Source organism: Neophocaena asiaeorientalis, unplaced genomic scaffold (genome assembly GCF_003031525.2).
Source record: "Neophocaena asiaeorientalis asiaeorientalis breed wild unplaced genomic scaffold, Neophocaena_asiaeorientalis_V1.1 scaffold123, whole genome shotgun sequence".
In the NCBI taxonomy this organism is placed as follows: domain Eukaryota; kingdom Metazoa; phylum Chordata; class Mammalia; order Artiodactyla; family Phocoenidae; genus Neophocaena; species Neophocaena asiaeorientalis.
The window spans coordinates 2,940,551-2,958,543 of NW_020173666.1; the positions used below are offsets into that span (position 1 = coordinate 2,940,551).

General features: G+C 35.6%; 1 protein-coding gene across 4 annotated transcripts in view; it reads left to right on the forward strand.

Moving 5' to 3' along the window:
- Positions 1–17,993, forward strand: part of ADGB (androglobin) — a 139,126-nt gene that overhangs the window by 25,669 nt on the left and 95,464 nt on the right. For all 4 annotated transcript variants that reach the window (XR_003003596.1, XR_003003597.1, XM_024747897.1 and 1 more), the window contains exons 8-9: positions 10,856–11,103; positions 15,174–15,308. Coding sequence is in view for 2 of the 4 variants with exons in the window: in XM_024747897.1 (XP_024603665.1) it covers positions 10,856–11,103; positions 15,174–15,308 (383 nt within the window). In the remaining 2 variants the exon portion in view is untranslated. The remainder of the gene's footprint in view (positions 1–10,855; positions 11,104–15,173; positions 15,309–17,993) is intronic.

The window sequence follows — 17,993 nt, forward strand, 5'->3', positions numbered from 1 at the left end:
TGATTCTAGATATATAGATATTGTTTGTCTATGTTCAAAGAGAGAGGATTTAATTTAATACTTACTTAAAATTTCACAAATATTTTTTGTTTCATGAATAAATGTTAGAGCCACATAATTTGATTATATTACCATTGATACTGGAAATTAATCAGGTTAAGTACATAGAAAATAATTATATCAATAGATCTGAACATGCCATCAATCCAGATGCTGAGTTTTATAAGAAGATCAAATCCACAGTACAGTTATCAATTTGGATCATCTCTGATCTTTGGTGTTAGAAAGCTACCATTCCCAGTGTCCAGGTTAAAGGAGACTGAAGACAAGTCCTAGTAACTTGGATTCTACCACCTAAAGCATCCTTTCAGCAGGATAAACTAGCCATTGTTTGGTTCAAAGAAAATATATTTGCAGGGAAAAAAATGGGAGGGTAGACAAACTCCTCTAAGGACCACTTTCCCGAAAGAGAGCTGATTTTGCTTTTTACCTTTGGGAAAGGTCCAGATAGCACCCTTTTAGATCGTCTCTTGGAAAATCCTTTTCTGATATCTAAGAGAAGAGGATATTTATTGACATGATATGGTCAATGTTAGTGGAGAGAAATAAAGAGAGAATGGGGTTTATAAGTATGGACTTTTCTAAATTTTTATCTTCAGTGTTGATGGAATGCTTAAAATTTTGCCTTAATTCTCCCTGCAATAAACATACCAGAGACATGAAAACATCAGAAGTCTATCAGAGGGTGGTAAAGAAACAGGAGATCAAAATGATTTGTGACTAGAAAAGTAGTAAATTAAAACTTGGGAATTGTCTCTTGCTAGAATCATACAGTGAAATCATACATGAAAACTGAAAACACTATTCATATACTTTCATGATTATAAGACCAGTTTATTTCTTTTGTTTTAAAGACTTTTTATTTTTTGATATAGACCATTTTTAAAGTCTTTAGTGAATTTGTTACAATATTGCTTCTGTTTTGGTTTTCTGGCCATGAGGCATGTGGGATCTTAGCTCCCCAATCCCGCACCCCCTGCATTGGAAGGTGAAGTCTTAACCACTGGACCACCAGAGAAGTCCCAAGACCAGTATAATAATTAAATTAAATGACAATTTTGAAGGATTTTAGATGCTCAATTTGCATCAATTTATGGTTGCTTATAAAATGTCTATGAAAATGATATAAGGGGAAAAAGCTTGAGCTTTGGTGTCAGAACTATATAGCTAAACTTACATTCTTATAATTCCAATTTCAAGCTGTGTGAATTTTGCAAGTAATATAACATTTTGGGGCCCTAGTTTTTTCATATGTAAAATGCAAGTAAAAACGACCTGTCTTATAGGGTTGTTCTCAGGATTGAGTAGGTAAGAGTGTCAGAAAAAGTAACTGATGTATGGTAGAGACATAATTTGTGCAAGTTTCTTTCCCCCTAATGAGTATCACTATATTATTTAATATTATATAGATATGTGTATGGTAGTTAATAATCAACCTTTGGAAACAGAGAAAAGTCTAAAAAAATGAGACTGACTCAGATGTTCAAGTTTATCATTTTACTTCTAAATGTACCCAGAAAGTAAAAGATATATACTCTCTTTGATTTATGTCATGATTTGTAGGATTTTTTGTTACGAACATTCTGCTACACTATGCATGTAATTTAAAATTACAATTACACTATAAAATCACAGCGTTAACTCATGTGTATATAAGTGTATAATTTTAAATGAAAAGAATGTCATGGAACAGTATAATAGTGATTGTCAAGAAATGTTTAATTTGAAATCACCATCTGCCAAGGATGCAGGTGGAGGTCAGGTATGGCTTCATGGAGAAAGTTCTGACTTGATCTGAGCCTTTACCATTGACTGGGTTTGATTTGAGGGGACGGAAGGAAAGGGACAGGGAAAGCAGGAGAACAACATGATCAAAGCCATGGCATGTTCAGAAGTGGGATGTCTCTCTTCCTACAAAGGATTCGATTGTGCAGAGACAGCCCCTGAGGGGCTTCACCAGTCATGGTCATGGTTTTACAGAGGTCCAGGAGAATTAGAGTACTCAAGTTTCATACTTGTGTTCACTACTGACTTTTTCCATATGAAAATCAATTAGGGTGAAAAGTGTTTTGTGATATCTTCAACAGACAGCCTTTCCCTTCCCTCTCCCATAGAAGTACCAAAGGGAGACATTGCTCTATTTGCAACTGTTGACCTGCCTCTTATGTTTTCCTACAGTTAGCACTCTTTTATCATTTGGAAAAAAAAAACACCTTCTAACTCTCCGTATTATACTAGAAATACCGAGTGGCTATTAGAAGTCTGACAATTTCAAATGAAGAGATGATGCTTTTCTCCACAAATTTCTCTGAACTTGGTGTAATTCATTTGTGAATAGAGCACTCCACCACCCCATATTTAAGTCTAACTGTCCAAGATGTTGTATAGTCTCATCCTTTGGTGTATGAATATTTCTTTTTCATAGCATAACATTTTTTACATTGTAGGTGGGAAAAAACACAGGGGTTTTGGATTCAGAAAGATCTATTTTAATCCTGATTCTATCATTTGGTAGTCTATCATTTGTGACTGCATAAAATCTATAACCTCTTAAACTTCAATTAGGATTGTACTACCTATGTTGCAGAGCTGTTATGGGATTAAATGCAAAAATGAAAACTGTCTTGGCAACCACTAGCTGGCCACCCACATCTTCATTCTGTTTCTCAAATGTGCTAAACTCATTGTCCCTTAGGGTCTTTACATGAACTGTTCATTATTTATGCCTGGAATGAACGTCCATCAGATATTTACTTGGTTGGATATGTCATAACATTTAGATATCACCAAGCTTAACTATCAGCTCCTCAGATAGGCCTTCTCAACTATCCCATCTATATTATTTCTTTCCCGAATGACTCCATATCCCATTGTTTATTATTTTGTTTTCATCTTGAAAGTTATAGCTGCCTGTTATCTTCTCTCTCTCTCTCTCTCTCTCAGTTGTATCCATCCACTGGGATGGTAAGATGCATGAGAATAGGGACCCTTTTTGTCTTTCTCAATGTTGAGACTTCTGTGCTTAGAGAAATGACACTGAATGGCCATTACACTGTATGTTCTCAATAAATGTTTGTTGATAGAGTAATTTCAAAAATATTTTAAAAGGCTAAACTAGAAGTTTGTAAAAGATTCTTTGGGAATCCAGGACAGGAATATATAGCTTAATTTCCCTAGAAAGTAATGCTTAAACTGACCTCAAAGGATTAGTTGAAATTAGTGCAGCTTATTGAGGTAGGAAAGCCAACTCAGAGAAGAAAGAATAGCCTGAAACTACAAGGGAGCAGGGTGTAGTCCCAGAAAGGCACATTGTTCTGCAGGACTAGATTATGTGCTGGGTTCTGGAGGATGGATGGGTATGGGGTGGAGAGGTATGCAGGAACCAAACAGAGAAAGTTAAGAAATCTTCACAACAGAATGTCACTGAGGGATTTTAGACAGGAGGATGATCTTATCAGACTTGTGATTTTGGAGGATGGCTCAGGACTGGAGCAGGGGAACTGGTTTGTGCAGTATTGCAGAAGTCTTTGCCAAGGGCTTCTACAGAGAAAGTGGTGATAGGAATGGAGAAAGGAGATTAATCCTTTGTCAGTTGCTTCATTTGCAAATATTTTCTCCCATTCTGAGGGTTATCTTTTTGTCTTGTTTATGGTTTCCTTTGCTGTGCAAATCTTTTAAGTTTCATTAGGTCCCATTTGCTTATTTTTGTTTTTATTTCCATTACTCTAGGAGGTGGGTCAAAAAGGATCTTGCTGTGAATTATGTCATAGAGTGTTCTGCCTACGTTTTCCTCTAAGAGTTTTACAGTGTCTGGCCTTATATTTAGGTCTTTAAGCCATTTTGAGTTTATTTTTGTATATGGTGTTAGGAAGGGTTCTAATTTCATTCTTTTACATGTAGCTGTCCAGTTTCCCCAGCACCACTTATTGAAGAGGCTGTCTTTTCTCCACCGTATATTCTTTCCTCCTTTGTCAAAGATAAGGTGACCATATGTGCGTGGGTTTATCTCTGGGCTTTCTATACTGTTCCACTGATCTGTATTTCTGTTGTTGTGCCAGTACAACACTGTCTTGATTACTGTAGCTTTGTAGTATAGTCTGATGTCAGGAAGCCTGATTCCTCCAGCTGCAATCTTTCTCAAGATTGCTTTGGCTATTCGGGGTCTTTTCTCCAAAATATACAAGCAGTTCATGCAGCTTAATATCAAAAAAACAAACAAACCCAAAAATGTGTGGAAGACCTAAATGGACATTTCTTCAAAGTAGACATACAGATTGCCAGCAAACACGTGAAAAGATGCTCAATATCACTAAACATTAGAGAAATGCAAATCAAAACCACAATGAGGTATCACCTCACGCCAGTAAGAATGACCATCATCAAAAAATCTACAAACAATTAATGCTGGAGAGGGTGTGGAGAAAAGGGAACCCTCTTGCACTGTTTGTTGGAATGTAAATTGATACAGCCACTATGGAAAACAGTATGGAGGTTCCTTAAAAAACTAAAAATAGAACTATCATATGACCCAGCAATCCCACTACTGGGCATATACCCTGAGAAAACCATAATTCAAAAAGATACGTGTACCACAATATTCATTGCAGCACTATTTACAATAGTCAGGATTGGAAGCAACCTAAATGTCCATCAACAGATGAATGGATAAAGATGTAGCACATATATACAATGGAATATTACTCAGCCATAAAAAGGAATGAAATTGAGTTATTTGTAATAAAGTGGATGGACCTGCAGTCTGTCATACAGAGTGAAGTAAGTCAGAAAGAGAATAACAAATACTGTATGCCAACACATATATATGGAATCTAAAAAAAAACGGTACTGATGAACCTAGTGGCAGGGCAGGACTAATGATGCAGATCTAGAGAACGGACTTGAGGACGTGGGGGGGAAGGGGAAGCTAGGGAGAAGTGAGAGTAGCATCGACATATATACACTACCAAATGTAAAATAGATAGCCAGTGGGAAGCTGCCCCATAGCACAGGGAGATAAACCCTGTGCTTTGTGACCACCTAGAGGGGTGGGTTAGGGAGGGTGGGAAGGAGGCTTAAGAGGGAGGGGATATGGGGATATATGCATATGTGTAGCTGATTCACTTTGTTATACAGCAGAAACTAACACAACATTGTAAAGCAATTATACTCCAATAAAGATATTTTTAAAAAGTAAAAGAATGGAGAAAGTGTTGTCAATTGCCGTAGGAGGAGGTAGGATCTAAGGGACATACTTTTTATTTGATGAGAGTTTCATGGAGAGAGACTTGGTCATTTTCAGTTTTCTAACTTGACTGAAAACTAGAAGATGGTGGCAGGATGTTTTAACTGATTGATTGATTTGTTTGTTTTTGATTGCTTTTCTATAAATTAATTTTATTTATTTATTTTTGGCTGCATTGGGTCTTCGTTGCGCTGCGCGGGCCTCTCATTGCAGTGGCTTCTCTTGTTGTGGAGCACAGGCTCTAGGCACATGGGCTTCAGTAGTTGTGGCACGGGGGCTCAGTAGTTGTGGCTCGCAGGCTCTGGAGCACAGGCTCAGGAGTTGTGGTGCATGGGCTTAGTTGCTCCGTGACATGTGGGTCTTCCTGCACCAGGGCTTGAACCCGTGTCCCCTGCCTTGGCAGGTGGATTCTTAACCACTGCACCACCAGAGAAGTCCGAGTTGTTTTGTTTTTGGATAGATGTCTATTAGGTGGTTGTACACAACCTCTTCTCTTCTGGAGAGAGGTTTGAGCTGGAGCTAATGATTTGAGGGTTACATAAAAGTACAGGTGAACCTAAAATATGGTTGTGCTTATTAACTTACTGAGGAAAGGCTATAGACTATCAAGAGCATATTGAGGAGAACTCTGGGGAAGCAGCCCTAATTGGTCAGCAGTGAGCAGAGGAAAGGGAGTGTTCAAAGGAGTCTGCAAGTGATTTCTATAATAATAGAAACTAGAAAAGAATGATGTTGTAGAAGCCTCAGGAAAGAGATTAGAGAAAGTAAAAATATTGTTAAATTCCACAGAGAAGTAACATAGAGACCATTTATCTAGATGATAATATATAGGAAAGTGCCTGGCACTTAACAGATGCTCAAATACATATTCTTTCCGTGTCATGTGTGTGACATGCCTCTCTCCCCTCCCAGACTGAGTGAGCCTTGAGACTAGGGCCATATGTTTGGTCTCTTTGTTTATTTTGGTTTCTTTGCTTGTTTATTTATTTTTATTGAGATGTAATTGACATATAACAATATATTAGTTTCAGGTGTACAACATAATAATTCAATATTTGTATATATTAAGAAATGGTCAACACAAATCTAGTTAACACCCAGCACCACACATGGCTATCATTTTTTTTCTTGTGATGAGAACTTTTAAGACCTACTCTCTTAGCAACTTTCAAATATACAGTACAGTATTGTTAACTACAGTCACCATGCTGTACATTACCACCCCATGACTCATTTATTGTATAACTGGAAATTTGTACCTTTTGAACACCTTCACCATTTTGCCCAAATCCTACCCCTTGCCTCTGGCAACCACTAATCTGTTCTCTATATCAGTGAGTTCATTTTTGTTTGTTTTGCTGTTTGTTTTTAGATTCTGTATATAAGTGAGATCATACAATATTTGTCTTTCTCTCTCTGACTTATTTCACTTAGCATAATGTCCTTGAAGTCCATCCACATTGTTGCAAATGGCAAGATTTCCTTCATGTTTTATGTCTGAACAATATTTCATTGTGTATATGAATACCACACTTTCTTTATTCATTCATCCATCCGTAGATACATATGTTGATTCTATGTCTTAGCTATTGTAAATAATACTGCAGTGAACATGGGAGTGCATATGTTTTTTTGAGTTAGTGTTTTCCTTTCCTATGGATAAATACCCAGAAGTGGAATTGCAGGATTATACAATAGTTTTATTTTTAATTTTTTGAAGAAACTTCATACTGGCTGCACCAATTTACATTCCCACCAACAGTGAATGAAAGTGCCCTTTTCTCCACATCCTTGCCAACACTTGTCATTTCTTGTCTTTTTGATGATAGCCATTACAACAGGTGTGAGGTGATAACTCATTGTGGTTTTGATTTACATTTACCTGATCATTAGTGATGTTTAGCACGTTTCATTGTACCTGTTGGCCATCTGTATATGTTCTTTGGAAATATGTCTATTCAGATCCTCTGCCCATTTATTAATTGGATGGTCATTTTATTGAGTTAAATTAGTTCTTTTTATATTTTGATATTAACCCTGTATTAGATATATAATTTGCAAATATTTTCTTCCATTCAGTAGGATGTCTCTTCATTTTGTTGTAGGTTTGTTTTGTTTTGTTTTTTTGCAGAAACTTTTTAGTTTGATATAGTCCACCTGTTTATTTTTACTTTTGTTGTCTTTGCTTTTGGTGTCAAGTCCAAAAAATTATCACAAAGACTGATGTCAAGGAGCTTAACATCTATGCTTTCTTCTAGGAGTTTTATGGTTTCAGGTCTCACTTTTAAGCCTTTAATCCATTTGGAGTTAATTTTTGTGTATAGTATAACAACGGTCAAGTTTTATTCTTTTGCATGTGACTGTCCAGTTTTCTCAGCACCATTTATTGAAGAGAATGTACTTTTCCCCATTATATTCTTGGCTCCTTTGTCATAAATTAATTGACCATATATGCATGGGTTTATTTCTGGCTTCTCTATTCTATTCCATTGATCTATGTGTCTGCTTTTATGCCAATATCATCCTCTTTTGACTACTATGGCTTTGTATTACAGTTTGAAATCAGGAAGTGTGATGCCTCCAGCTCTATTCTTCTTTCTCAAGATTACTTTGGCTAATCAGGATCTTCTGTGATTCCATACAAATTTTAGGATTGTTTATTCTACTTCTGTGAAAAATATCATTGGAATTTTGATAGGGATTGCATTGAATATGTAGATTGCTTTTGGTAGTATGGACATTTTAACAATATTAATTCTTCCAGTCCATAAGCCATGTATATCTTTCATTTATTTGTGTCTTCTTTAATTTCTCTCATTAATATCATAGTTTTCAGTGTACAGGTCTTTCACCTCCTTGGTTAAGTTTATTCCTAGGTCTTTTTGCTGCAGTTGTATATGAGATTGTTTTCCTAATTTCTCTTTTAGATAGTTCATTATTAGTGTATAGAATGCAAAAGATTTTTGTATATTGATTTTGTATCCTACAACTATACTGAATTTGTTTATTCTAACAGCTTTTGGGTGGAGTTTCTTAGGGTTTTCTATATATAATATTATGTCATCTGTAAATATGACTGTTTTCCTTCTTCCTTTCTGATTTAAAAGCCTTTTATTACCTTTTCTTGCCTTATTGCTCTGGCTAGACTTCCAATACTGTGCTGAATAAAAGTGGTGAGAGTGGGCATCCTTATCTTGTTCCTGATCTTAGAGAAAAGCTTTCAGCTTTTCACCATTAAGTATGATGTTAGCTGTTGGCATGTCATATATGTCTTTTATTATATTGAGGTGTGTTCCCTCTAACCCCATTTTGTTGAGCATTTTTATCATAAATGGATGTTGAATTTGTCAAATGGTTTTCTGCATCTATTGAGATGACCATATGATTTTTGTCCTTCATTTTTTTTACTGTGATGTATTACACTGATTGATTTCTGCATGTTGAATCATTCTTGCACCCCAGGAATAAATCTCACTTGATCATGGTGTGTGATCCTTTTAATGTATTGTTGAATTCTGTTTCCTAACATTCTGTTGTGAATTTTTTGCATCTATGTTCATCAAGGATTTTGATCTGTAGTTCTCTTTTCTTGTGATATCCTTGTCTGATTTTGATATCAGGGTAATGCCGGCTTCATTAAATGAGTTTAGACATTCTCCCCTGTCTTCTCTTTTTTGAAAGAATTTGAGAAGTATTGGTATTAATTCTCCTTTAAATGTTTGGTAGAATTCACCAGTGAAGCTCTCTGATTCTGGACTTTTCATTGTTGGGAAGTTTTTGATTACTAGTAATCAGTCCATTCAGATTTTCTATTTCTTTGTCTTGGTAAATCATATGTTTCTAGGAATTTATCCATTTCTTTTAGGTTGTCCAGTTTGTTTTGTATATTTGTTTATAGTAGTCTCTTATGATCCTTTGTATTTTGTGGTATTAATTACAATGTGTCTGTTTCATTTCTGATTTTCTTTGAGTATTCTCTCTTTTTTTGTTGGTGAGTCTAAAGGTTTGTCAATTTTGTTTATCTTTTCAAAAAACCAGTTCTTAATTTCTTTGATCTTTTCTATTGTCCTTTTAGTCTCTCTCATTTATTTCCACTCTGATGTTTGTTATTACCTTCCTTCTACTAACTTTAGGCTTCATTTGTTCTTTTTTTTTCTATTTCTTTTAGGTGTAAAGTTAGGTAGTTTATTTGAGATTGTATTTCTTAATGTAGACATGTATTGCTACGAACTCTCACAGAACTACTTCTTAGAACTATCTTTGCTTTGTTGTATTTGTTTGTTGTCGTTGTATCTGTTGTATTTTTGTTATGTTGTACTTCCATTTTTATTTATCGCAAAGCATTTTTTAAATTTCTTCTTTGACCCGTTGGTTGGTCAGTAGCATATAGTTTACTCTACACATAGATGTGAATTTCCCAGTTTTCTTCTTGTAATTAATTTCTAGTTTCATACAGTTGTGGTTGGAAAAGATGCATGGTATGATTTCAGTTTTCTTGATCTCATTGAGTTGTTCTGTGACTTAACACATGATCTATCCTGGAGAATGTTCCATGTACATTTGAGAAAAATGTGTATTCTGTTGCTATTGGGTGGAATGTTCTATATGTGTCTAAGTCCATCCTATTTAATGTGTCATTCAAGGCCAATGTTTTCTTTTTTAACTTTTTTTTTTTTTTTTTTGGCCATGCCATGTGACATGTGGGACCTTAGTTCCCTGACCAGGGATCAAACTCACTCCCCCTGCAGCGGAAGCACCAAGTATTAACCACTGGGCTGCCAGGAAAGTCCCAAGGCCAGTGTTTTCTCATTGATTTTCTGTCTGGATGATCTATTCATTGGTGAAAGTGGGATATTAAAGTCTCCTACTGGGTGCTCTTCTATGGGTGAGTCCTGGGATGGGTGAGTCCGTGAGAGCTCTTTAAGAACTCTTTCTGAGTTTGCTATAGCCTTGTGGGCCTCATGGATGCAAGCCCTGCTGGCTTTCAAAACTAGATGTTTTGGGAGCTTGTCTCTGATCTGCAGGTCTTAAAAGTTGGGGTGCCATTATGTGGGGTTCAAACTCTTCATTCTTCAGGGAAAAGCTTAGGGATGTGAGCTCCCTCCAAACTGTGTGTGCCCTCACTGTGTGAGGTTTATGGCAAGACTGTGTCTCAGCCTCTCCTAGCCACTTCACTATGGTTTTTTTTCTCATTTGCCAGATATGAAGGAATTCCTCACCTATTTTTTTTTATTATTTTCAGAGGAAATTGTTCTGTATGTAGCTGTAGATTTGTTGTGTCCATAGGTAGAGGTGAGTTCAGAATCTTCCTACATCACCATCTTTAATTGGAACTCTGTGTTTGGTCTCCTTGCATCAGCAAAGCCCACCACAGAGTAGGCACTCAATCAAAGCTTGTTGAATAAATAAGCACATAATGGTGTTTTTAACTAACATGTGAAGTAACTATTGTAATTGGTTTTTTGAAGTAGCAAGTTAATTTTTTTCTGTCAGCAATTTATTGATGTGGAATAAAATGCTTAATTTGGAAATTAACGTTGTTTTTTACCTAAGCCCAGCATATATGGACAAAGTTTGGGAGCTCTTGAGAGAAATATTGCCCGAGTTTAAGCTGTCAGATGAGTCCAGCTCTGAAAGCAAAACAACAGACGTAGATGCCAAATTAAAAGAACAAGGAAAAGACATGAAGGATGGGAAAGAAGTGAAAGATGGCAAAGAAATGAAAGATGGCAAGGAATTCAAACCGGAAGGTTTAGCAACAACACTAAAATTACCTGAGAAAAGTGACAGAGTTTTAAAGGGTAAGACATTCTATATCATGATGTTATTCAATATGGGTATTATATATAAACACTTTATAGTTTAGTCATTGCTTAATTTAATGATTATTTATTGTCATTATATTTATTAAGTGTTGTGGAAACAGTCATGTAATTAAGGTCCTTTCTTTCCAAGATATTAGAACTTGCAATGGTGTTTACCATATGTTAATTATTCTACTATATTTTGCTCTCCTTAAATATCAAAGGCAATTATATATTTTGATGATAATTAATATATTATTAATATAGAAAAACACATTAAGTTTTCAATTTCCCTTAAACACATCTTTCTTATATGTTATATGTAGAGTGGAATGGACCAGAATACCAAAGGAGAAAAATTGTCCTGTTTTCCTTTTCAGGAAGTGTGAAATGGATACAGATTAGATTATGATTTGCAGGTTATTGTAAGGTGAAAGTTAAAATCTGGAAAAAATTTTTCGAGTTATTTTACAGAGTGTAGGAGCATTTCTTCTTAAGTGGGAAATATATTTAATCATTATTTATTTTATGTTTTCTAAAATATTTCATATAGCCATACATATGAACAATAATGCTTGTATAGTAGAGTTAAATATACTAGAAGATACTCAGCTTTTTTGTGTACTATGATAGCATCTATAATGATCTTTCAAATGTTTATGTTTTATAAGATATTGATATTTTGTCCTTATCTAGATCTTATCAACCAGCATTTCTAACCATATACTGCCCAGAAATAATTACTGTAAATGTTTCGCAAAAATATACAAAAAAATTGTGTGTGTGATATCTGCCTATCATCAGTGCCATTTAAAATGATCTAATGTGCATTAGTTTATAAAAGAAAGCAAAAAAAAAGCCAGATTAAATTTGTTTTACCCAGTGTATCCTAAATTAATTTGAACCTGGAATCCCTTTCTCATGTATCACAAGTTAACTTCTGTCTATCCAGCCCTCCATTTAACAATCCATTCAATATACTACTTGCTGAGAATATCGGTAAGTGTTCTAGGAATTAGTGATAACTTGATGAACAAAATCAGGTGTGGAACTCACTTCCTAGAACTAAGGTCTAGTGAGTGGGACTAACATTAATTTTAAAAATCATAAATACATACTAATACATGAGTCTTGAAGGGAAATACAGGAAACTTTAGTTCATATGAAAGACCTAGTCTGGGGCATCAAGGAAGAATTCCCTAAGGAATTTTGAGCTGTGTTTGCAAAGATGATAGAGATATCTGGAGGAAGATTAAGGACTGAGAAGGGAAGAGCATTCTAGATAGAGGAGACAGCAGATATAAATATTATGAAGAAGTAGCAGGAATGACAATGATTTGGAATACCTGGTAGAAGATATGTTTAGCTGGAGGAGAGGATGTGTGGAATAAAGTGGCTTAAGAAGAGCCTGGAGAAGTAGATAGGAGAGCGATCATTGCAAATCCTCCAGGTCATGTTAAGATGATTGATCTTTACCAAGGAGCAATTGACGGCTAATGAAGAGTTTAGGGTTGAGTCATGATCTGTTTCACATTTTCAAAAGGATATTCTGGTTCTCTGAGAAGAAAATAACTTGGTGTGCGCATGGGGGTGGAGAGTCAGTGACATGAGTGGACATAGAAAAAACAATTTGGAGACCTTTGCATCAGCTCAGAAAAAACAATTTGGAGACCTTTGCATCAGCTCAGTTCAGAGACAATAGTAGCTTGGCATAGGGTAATAGGACAGTCATAGTGGAGAGGCAGATAAAGTAAATGATTGAGAGATATTTAAAATGTAAAAAATGGCAGAATGTGGCAAAGATGATGTGTAGAATTCTGACTTCCAAAACTGGATAGATGGTAGTACCTTTTATTGAGAGGCATAATGCCAAAAGAGGAACGGCTTTATGAGGAGAGATCACAGAATGACTCAGAACATATTGAATTTGAAGTGCCTTTAAGAAATCAAGTGTACTTTCATGTTAGGAGTTCCAGGCTGGTGATATACTTTTGGGAATCATTGACAAATGCATGCCAAATTAAACAATGAATGATATTCCCAAGGAGATGGCGTAAAGTGAGAAGACTAAGAAGCTTAAGACTCAGCCTTAAAGAAGCTAAATATCTGAGAACTGGGTACCAAATAATGAGCTGGCAAAAGAGGTTAAAGCATGACCAGAGAAACAGGAAGAAGACCAGCAGAGCATGTTGCTACTGAAGTCAAAGGAAAAGAGTGCTTTAAGAATCAGGGAGATTGTGTCAAGTAGTGTTGAGAGTTGAAATATGAGGAGAATTCAAGTTTCTCTGCTGGATTTTGTGATATGGAGGTCACTGGGCACTGGTAAGTGATGGGAGTGGAAGACACGTTGGAGAGGTTAAGAAATAAGTGGGAAGTAAGATAATTTATAAACACCCCTGTTAGGAGTTTGTCTGTGAAGAACAGGAGAGCGACAAAGTGGAAGCTGACAGGGAATGTAGGGGACCCGTGAAAGATATTTAAATTTTTACCTGATGAAGAAGTATTTTTAAGTGATTGGGAAGATGCAGTTGAGATGACAGCCATAGTGTAAGTTTCCAGAGAGCCCAGGTGAAGGGATTGGACCAAACCAGGGAGCAAAGTCTCCTCCATCTTAACGGGTGGGCACAGGGCATGGGAGAGGACAGATGCACATGTCAGTGGATGAATGGGTTTGATAGGGAGAAGCTGAGGGTTTCTGACAAAAGGCTTCTATTCTCTATGAGCTAAGAGTGAAGTGGAGGTGGAGATGAAGGTTCTCGTTGTTATTTAAAATAGATGTGGCAGAAGCTTGCAGAACTAGAGGAAGGCCATGTCCAGTAGGACTCAGCTGCTACTTTTATTCAGAGGGGTTGGCCAGATGGGTGAAATGAGGTGACAGAGGAGCAACAGATTTACTCATGGTACTGGCAAAAACACATTTTGGTAAACATTTCTGCATACTTTCCAAATTTCTATTTGAAAAGTGTGTTTTTCTATTTATAATTTTTATTATATATATATTATATATTTTAAATTATGAATTCTGAATAGGCATTTAAAGGCTTTTAAAACCCCATTTTAAAATCATACATGAAGTCATATATTATTACCTGTAATTAGTTTTAAGTCAAATATTTATAGAAAAGCCACAAAATAAAATTCTAATAATCTGTGTTTTGTACTTGTTTCCCAATAAAATATCTCATCCTACACTTAAAGTTATAGTTATCTTTGCCTTTGTATCTAACATAGATGTTAAATCTACTATAAAAGCTATGAGATAGATTTACTTTAGAAGCTAAGGAGCAGTACAAGTTGTTAATGTTATACTTTTCATTTATGCAAATTTTAAAAAAAACAAACAACCTGATCAATGGTGATTACAAGTTTAGCAAATGATGAAAGAATGAATGGCAGAAATTTGAAATTTCTGTTTTAGAATTGGAAGGGATTTATTAGGAAATAAAAAAGCTTGGGGGTAAGTTGAAGGAGAACATGTTTCATAGAAATGTAAATGTGAATGGAAATTCAAATGGTAGACAGTTCTGGGTACTGGGTTTTACTACACACAACATGTGGACAATCAGATGTTGGTTTGTGGACGTTGGTTAGTAGCCAGTTTCCACCAGAAGATATTCTGGAGGCAGAAAGCTGTGTTTCTTGAAATGCAAGCCCCAAGTAAAGAAGATCAAAGAGGGCTCCACATTTAGGACTCAACTTTAAGCACTTTCTTTGCTGGTTTTTCTTTTTTAAATGAGAAAATCAGCCTGACACCATGATTTTATATGAATAAATTATATTCAACTGATCATCTACATTTAACATAAAATTATGTGTAGTCGATAATAAATAATGCTGCATGTCTTTCACAATACATGTCAATTTTCAAAGTTTCCATTTGCTTTATTTTGATGTTACTAATTTGAGGTGAGTAGTACTTGGGGAAATTTATGGCTATTGTTTTACACTTAAATAAGTTAAATACTACTATTTAACTTTCTTTGCAACACAATGACTTAATAAGCGACATACATTGAGGTTTTGTAGTTAAAAGATTTATTACATTTTTTTTAATATGTTGGAGAAAGCTGATGCAAAAGACCTTGGAAAGAAAAGGAGTAAAGATGGAGAGAAGGAAAAAGAAAAGGAAAAATCCAAATGGCCTCTTCATGGTTCAAGGCCCTCATCAGACGTACAATATTCTCTACAGTCTCTGTCAGATTGTAAGTTCTCAGTCTCCTAGGATAATAATTATTGTACTTATTTCTTAAAATGCTGGAAAACACTGGAGCATAGAAATGTATTTCCTGTTTAGACATGTCTAAATAAGCTTTTCAAGGTTGCCCACAATTGTTAGGCCCTCAGATGTTATGCATAACAGAGCAAGATCCTACATATGAGACAATGTTATCCAAGTTCTTATGGTACAACAGTCACAGAAGTGTTTACATGAAGGAGGATATATAATACTAATAAAAATATATATTATATGTTAGTAGACATATTTTTATTATAAAAAATATAATTATATATTAATATGTATTAATATATGTCCTCCTCTGTGTAAATTTTATATATACGTTGATATATAAAATATATTTTTTAAACTTTATAGTCCTAACATTGGGTCATCTATCTTGGTGCTTCCAGAGTGTATATCATATTTCTCAGTTCATCCTTCTTTACATGAAAACATGTCCATTTACCTCCGGCACTATGCTTTATCTAGTTTTTTTTTTTCATTTTGTCTTCTTTCTTAATACATTACTGTGTTTTTTCGTGAGAGCATTTTCATAGTTCTGGCTTTGTATTTTTACAGAAACATGTCTGGTGGTTTGGTAGAGAAAATACAAACACTAGTCATTATATTTTTAATTTTATACAAAAACTTGTTTTCTTATAGTGATGCCTTAAGTAATCTTTGTTGATACTGGATGACATAACAGTCCCAAAGTTACTGATAATTATTCATGTTTGTGAGAATGGCTAAACCTTTCTCTGAGTTTCTTTCTTTGTGAAAATGATGGTAACAAAGCCTCTTTTTCTACCAAACTCATAGTTAAGTCAACCTCTAGATACAGAATGTGGTTCAAAGTTTGGGCTGTGGAATAAAATTGCCTGGGTTCAGATCTCTGCTGCATGAAAAATATGTTAGAGAAGGAAAAAATTTCCCTCTACTCTCTCCAGGTTCTTCTAGCTGGTGTGAGAATTAAATTGACATGAGACAGATTAACAGAAGAAAAAGAATAATAATTATGTACGTATGAGGCCTCGTAAGAAAAATGAAACCCAAGGACAAGTTAGGCAATTGAGGCTTATCTACCATCTGAGAGAAAGAAAAGGGGGTCGGGGGTTTGTGACTTCAAAAGGGAGGAAGGCAATTCACCTGGAGATTGAAAAGCAAATGTTTGGTAAACACATGTTGGCTCTACCATGCAGAGGCAGTGGGACACAGAGAGGACTCTTGTCTCTAGGCCCTGCCCTACCACACTTAGCCCATATTCTTTGTAGGTATCTCTGGTGGTAGTGCTTTTCCTGGACCAGGCCCTTTATCTGAATTCTTTTAGGCAGTTAAGGGGGACGTAAAAAGGAAGAATTCCTGAGTACTCTGTTCTTAAAAAAAAAAAAAAAAAGCCCAAAATAATCCTCATGACAGAGAGACACATTTTAAGGTGACAAATTTTGCTCCCCTACATATACAAAATTTACTTTTTAAATGTAAAAACATATTTTTACAAGTTGGGCATAGTTCACATCTTAATCCATTTTAGAGTGATCCAGGGTTAACATCTAATTTATATATTGCGGTTCTAAAGATACTATTCTTCAATAAACATAGTATCTAGTGCAGTGAAATGTAAGTGCCTGAATTTTTTTTTAACATCTTTATTGGGGTATAATTGCTTTACGATGGTGTGTTAGTTTCTGCTTTATAACAAAGTGAATCAGGTATACATATACATATGTTCCCATATCTCTTCCCTCTTGCGTCTCCCTCCCTCGCACCCTCCCTATCCCACCCCTCTAGGTGGTCACAAAGCACCGAGCCGACCTCCCTGTGCTATGTGGCTGCTTCCCACTAGCTATCTATTTTACATTTGGTAGTGTATATATGTCCATGCCACTCTCTCACTTTGTCACAGCTTACCCTTCCCCCTCCCCGTGTCCTCAAGTCCATTCTCTAGTAGGTCTGTGTCTTTATTCCCGTCTTACTCCTAGGTTCTTCATGACCTTTATTATTTTTTTCCTTAGATTCCATATATATGTGTTAGCATACGGTATTTTTCTCTTTCTGACTTACTTCACTCTGTATGACAGACTCTAGGTCCATCTACCTCATTACAAATAACTCAATTTTATTTCTTTTTATGGCTGAGTAATATTCCATTGTATATATGTGCCACATCTTCTTTATCCATTCATCTGTCAGTGGACACTTAGGTTGCTTCCATGTCCTGGCTATTGTAAATAGAGCTGCAATAAACATTTTGGTACATGACTCTTTTTGAATTATGGTTTTCTCAGGGTATATGCCCAGTAGTGGGATTGCTGGGTCATTTGGTAATTCTATTTGTAGTTTTTTTAAGGAACCTCTATACTGTTCTCCACAGTGGCTGTATCAATTTACGTTCCCACCAACAGTGCAAGAGGGTTGCCTTTTCTCCACACCCTCTCCAGCATTTATTGTTTCTAGATTTTTTGATGATGGCCATTCTGACTGGTGTGAGATGATATTTCATTGTAGTTTTGGTTTGCATTTCTCTAATGATTAATGATGTTGAGCATTCTTTCATGTGTTTGTTGGCAGTCTGTATATCTTCTTTGGAGAAATGTCTATTGAGGTCTTCTGCCCATTTTCGGATTGGGCTGTTTGTTTTTTTGTTATTGAGCTGCATGAGCTGCTTGTA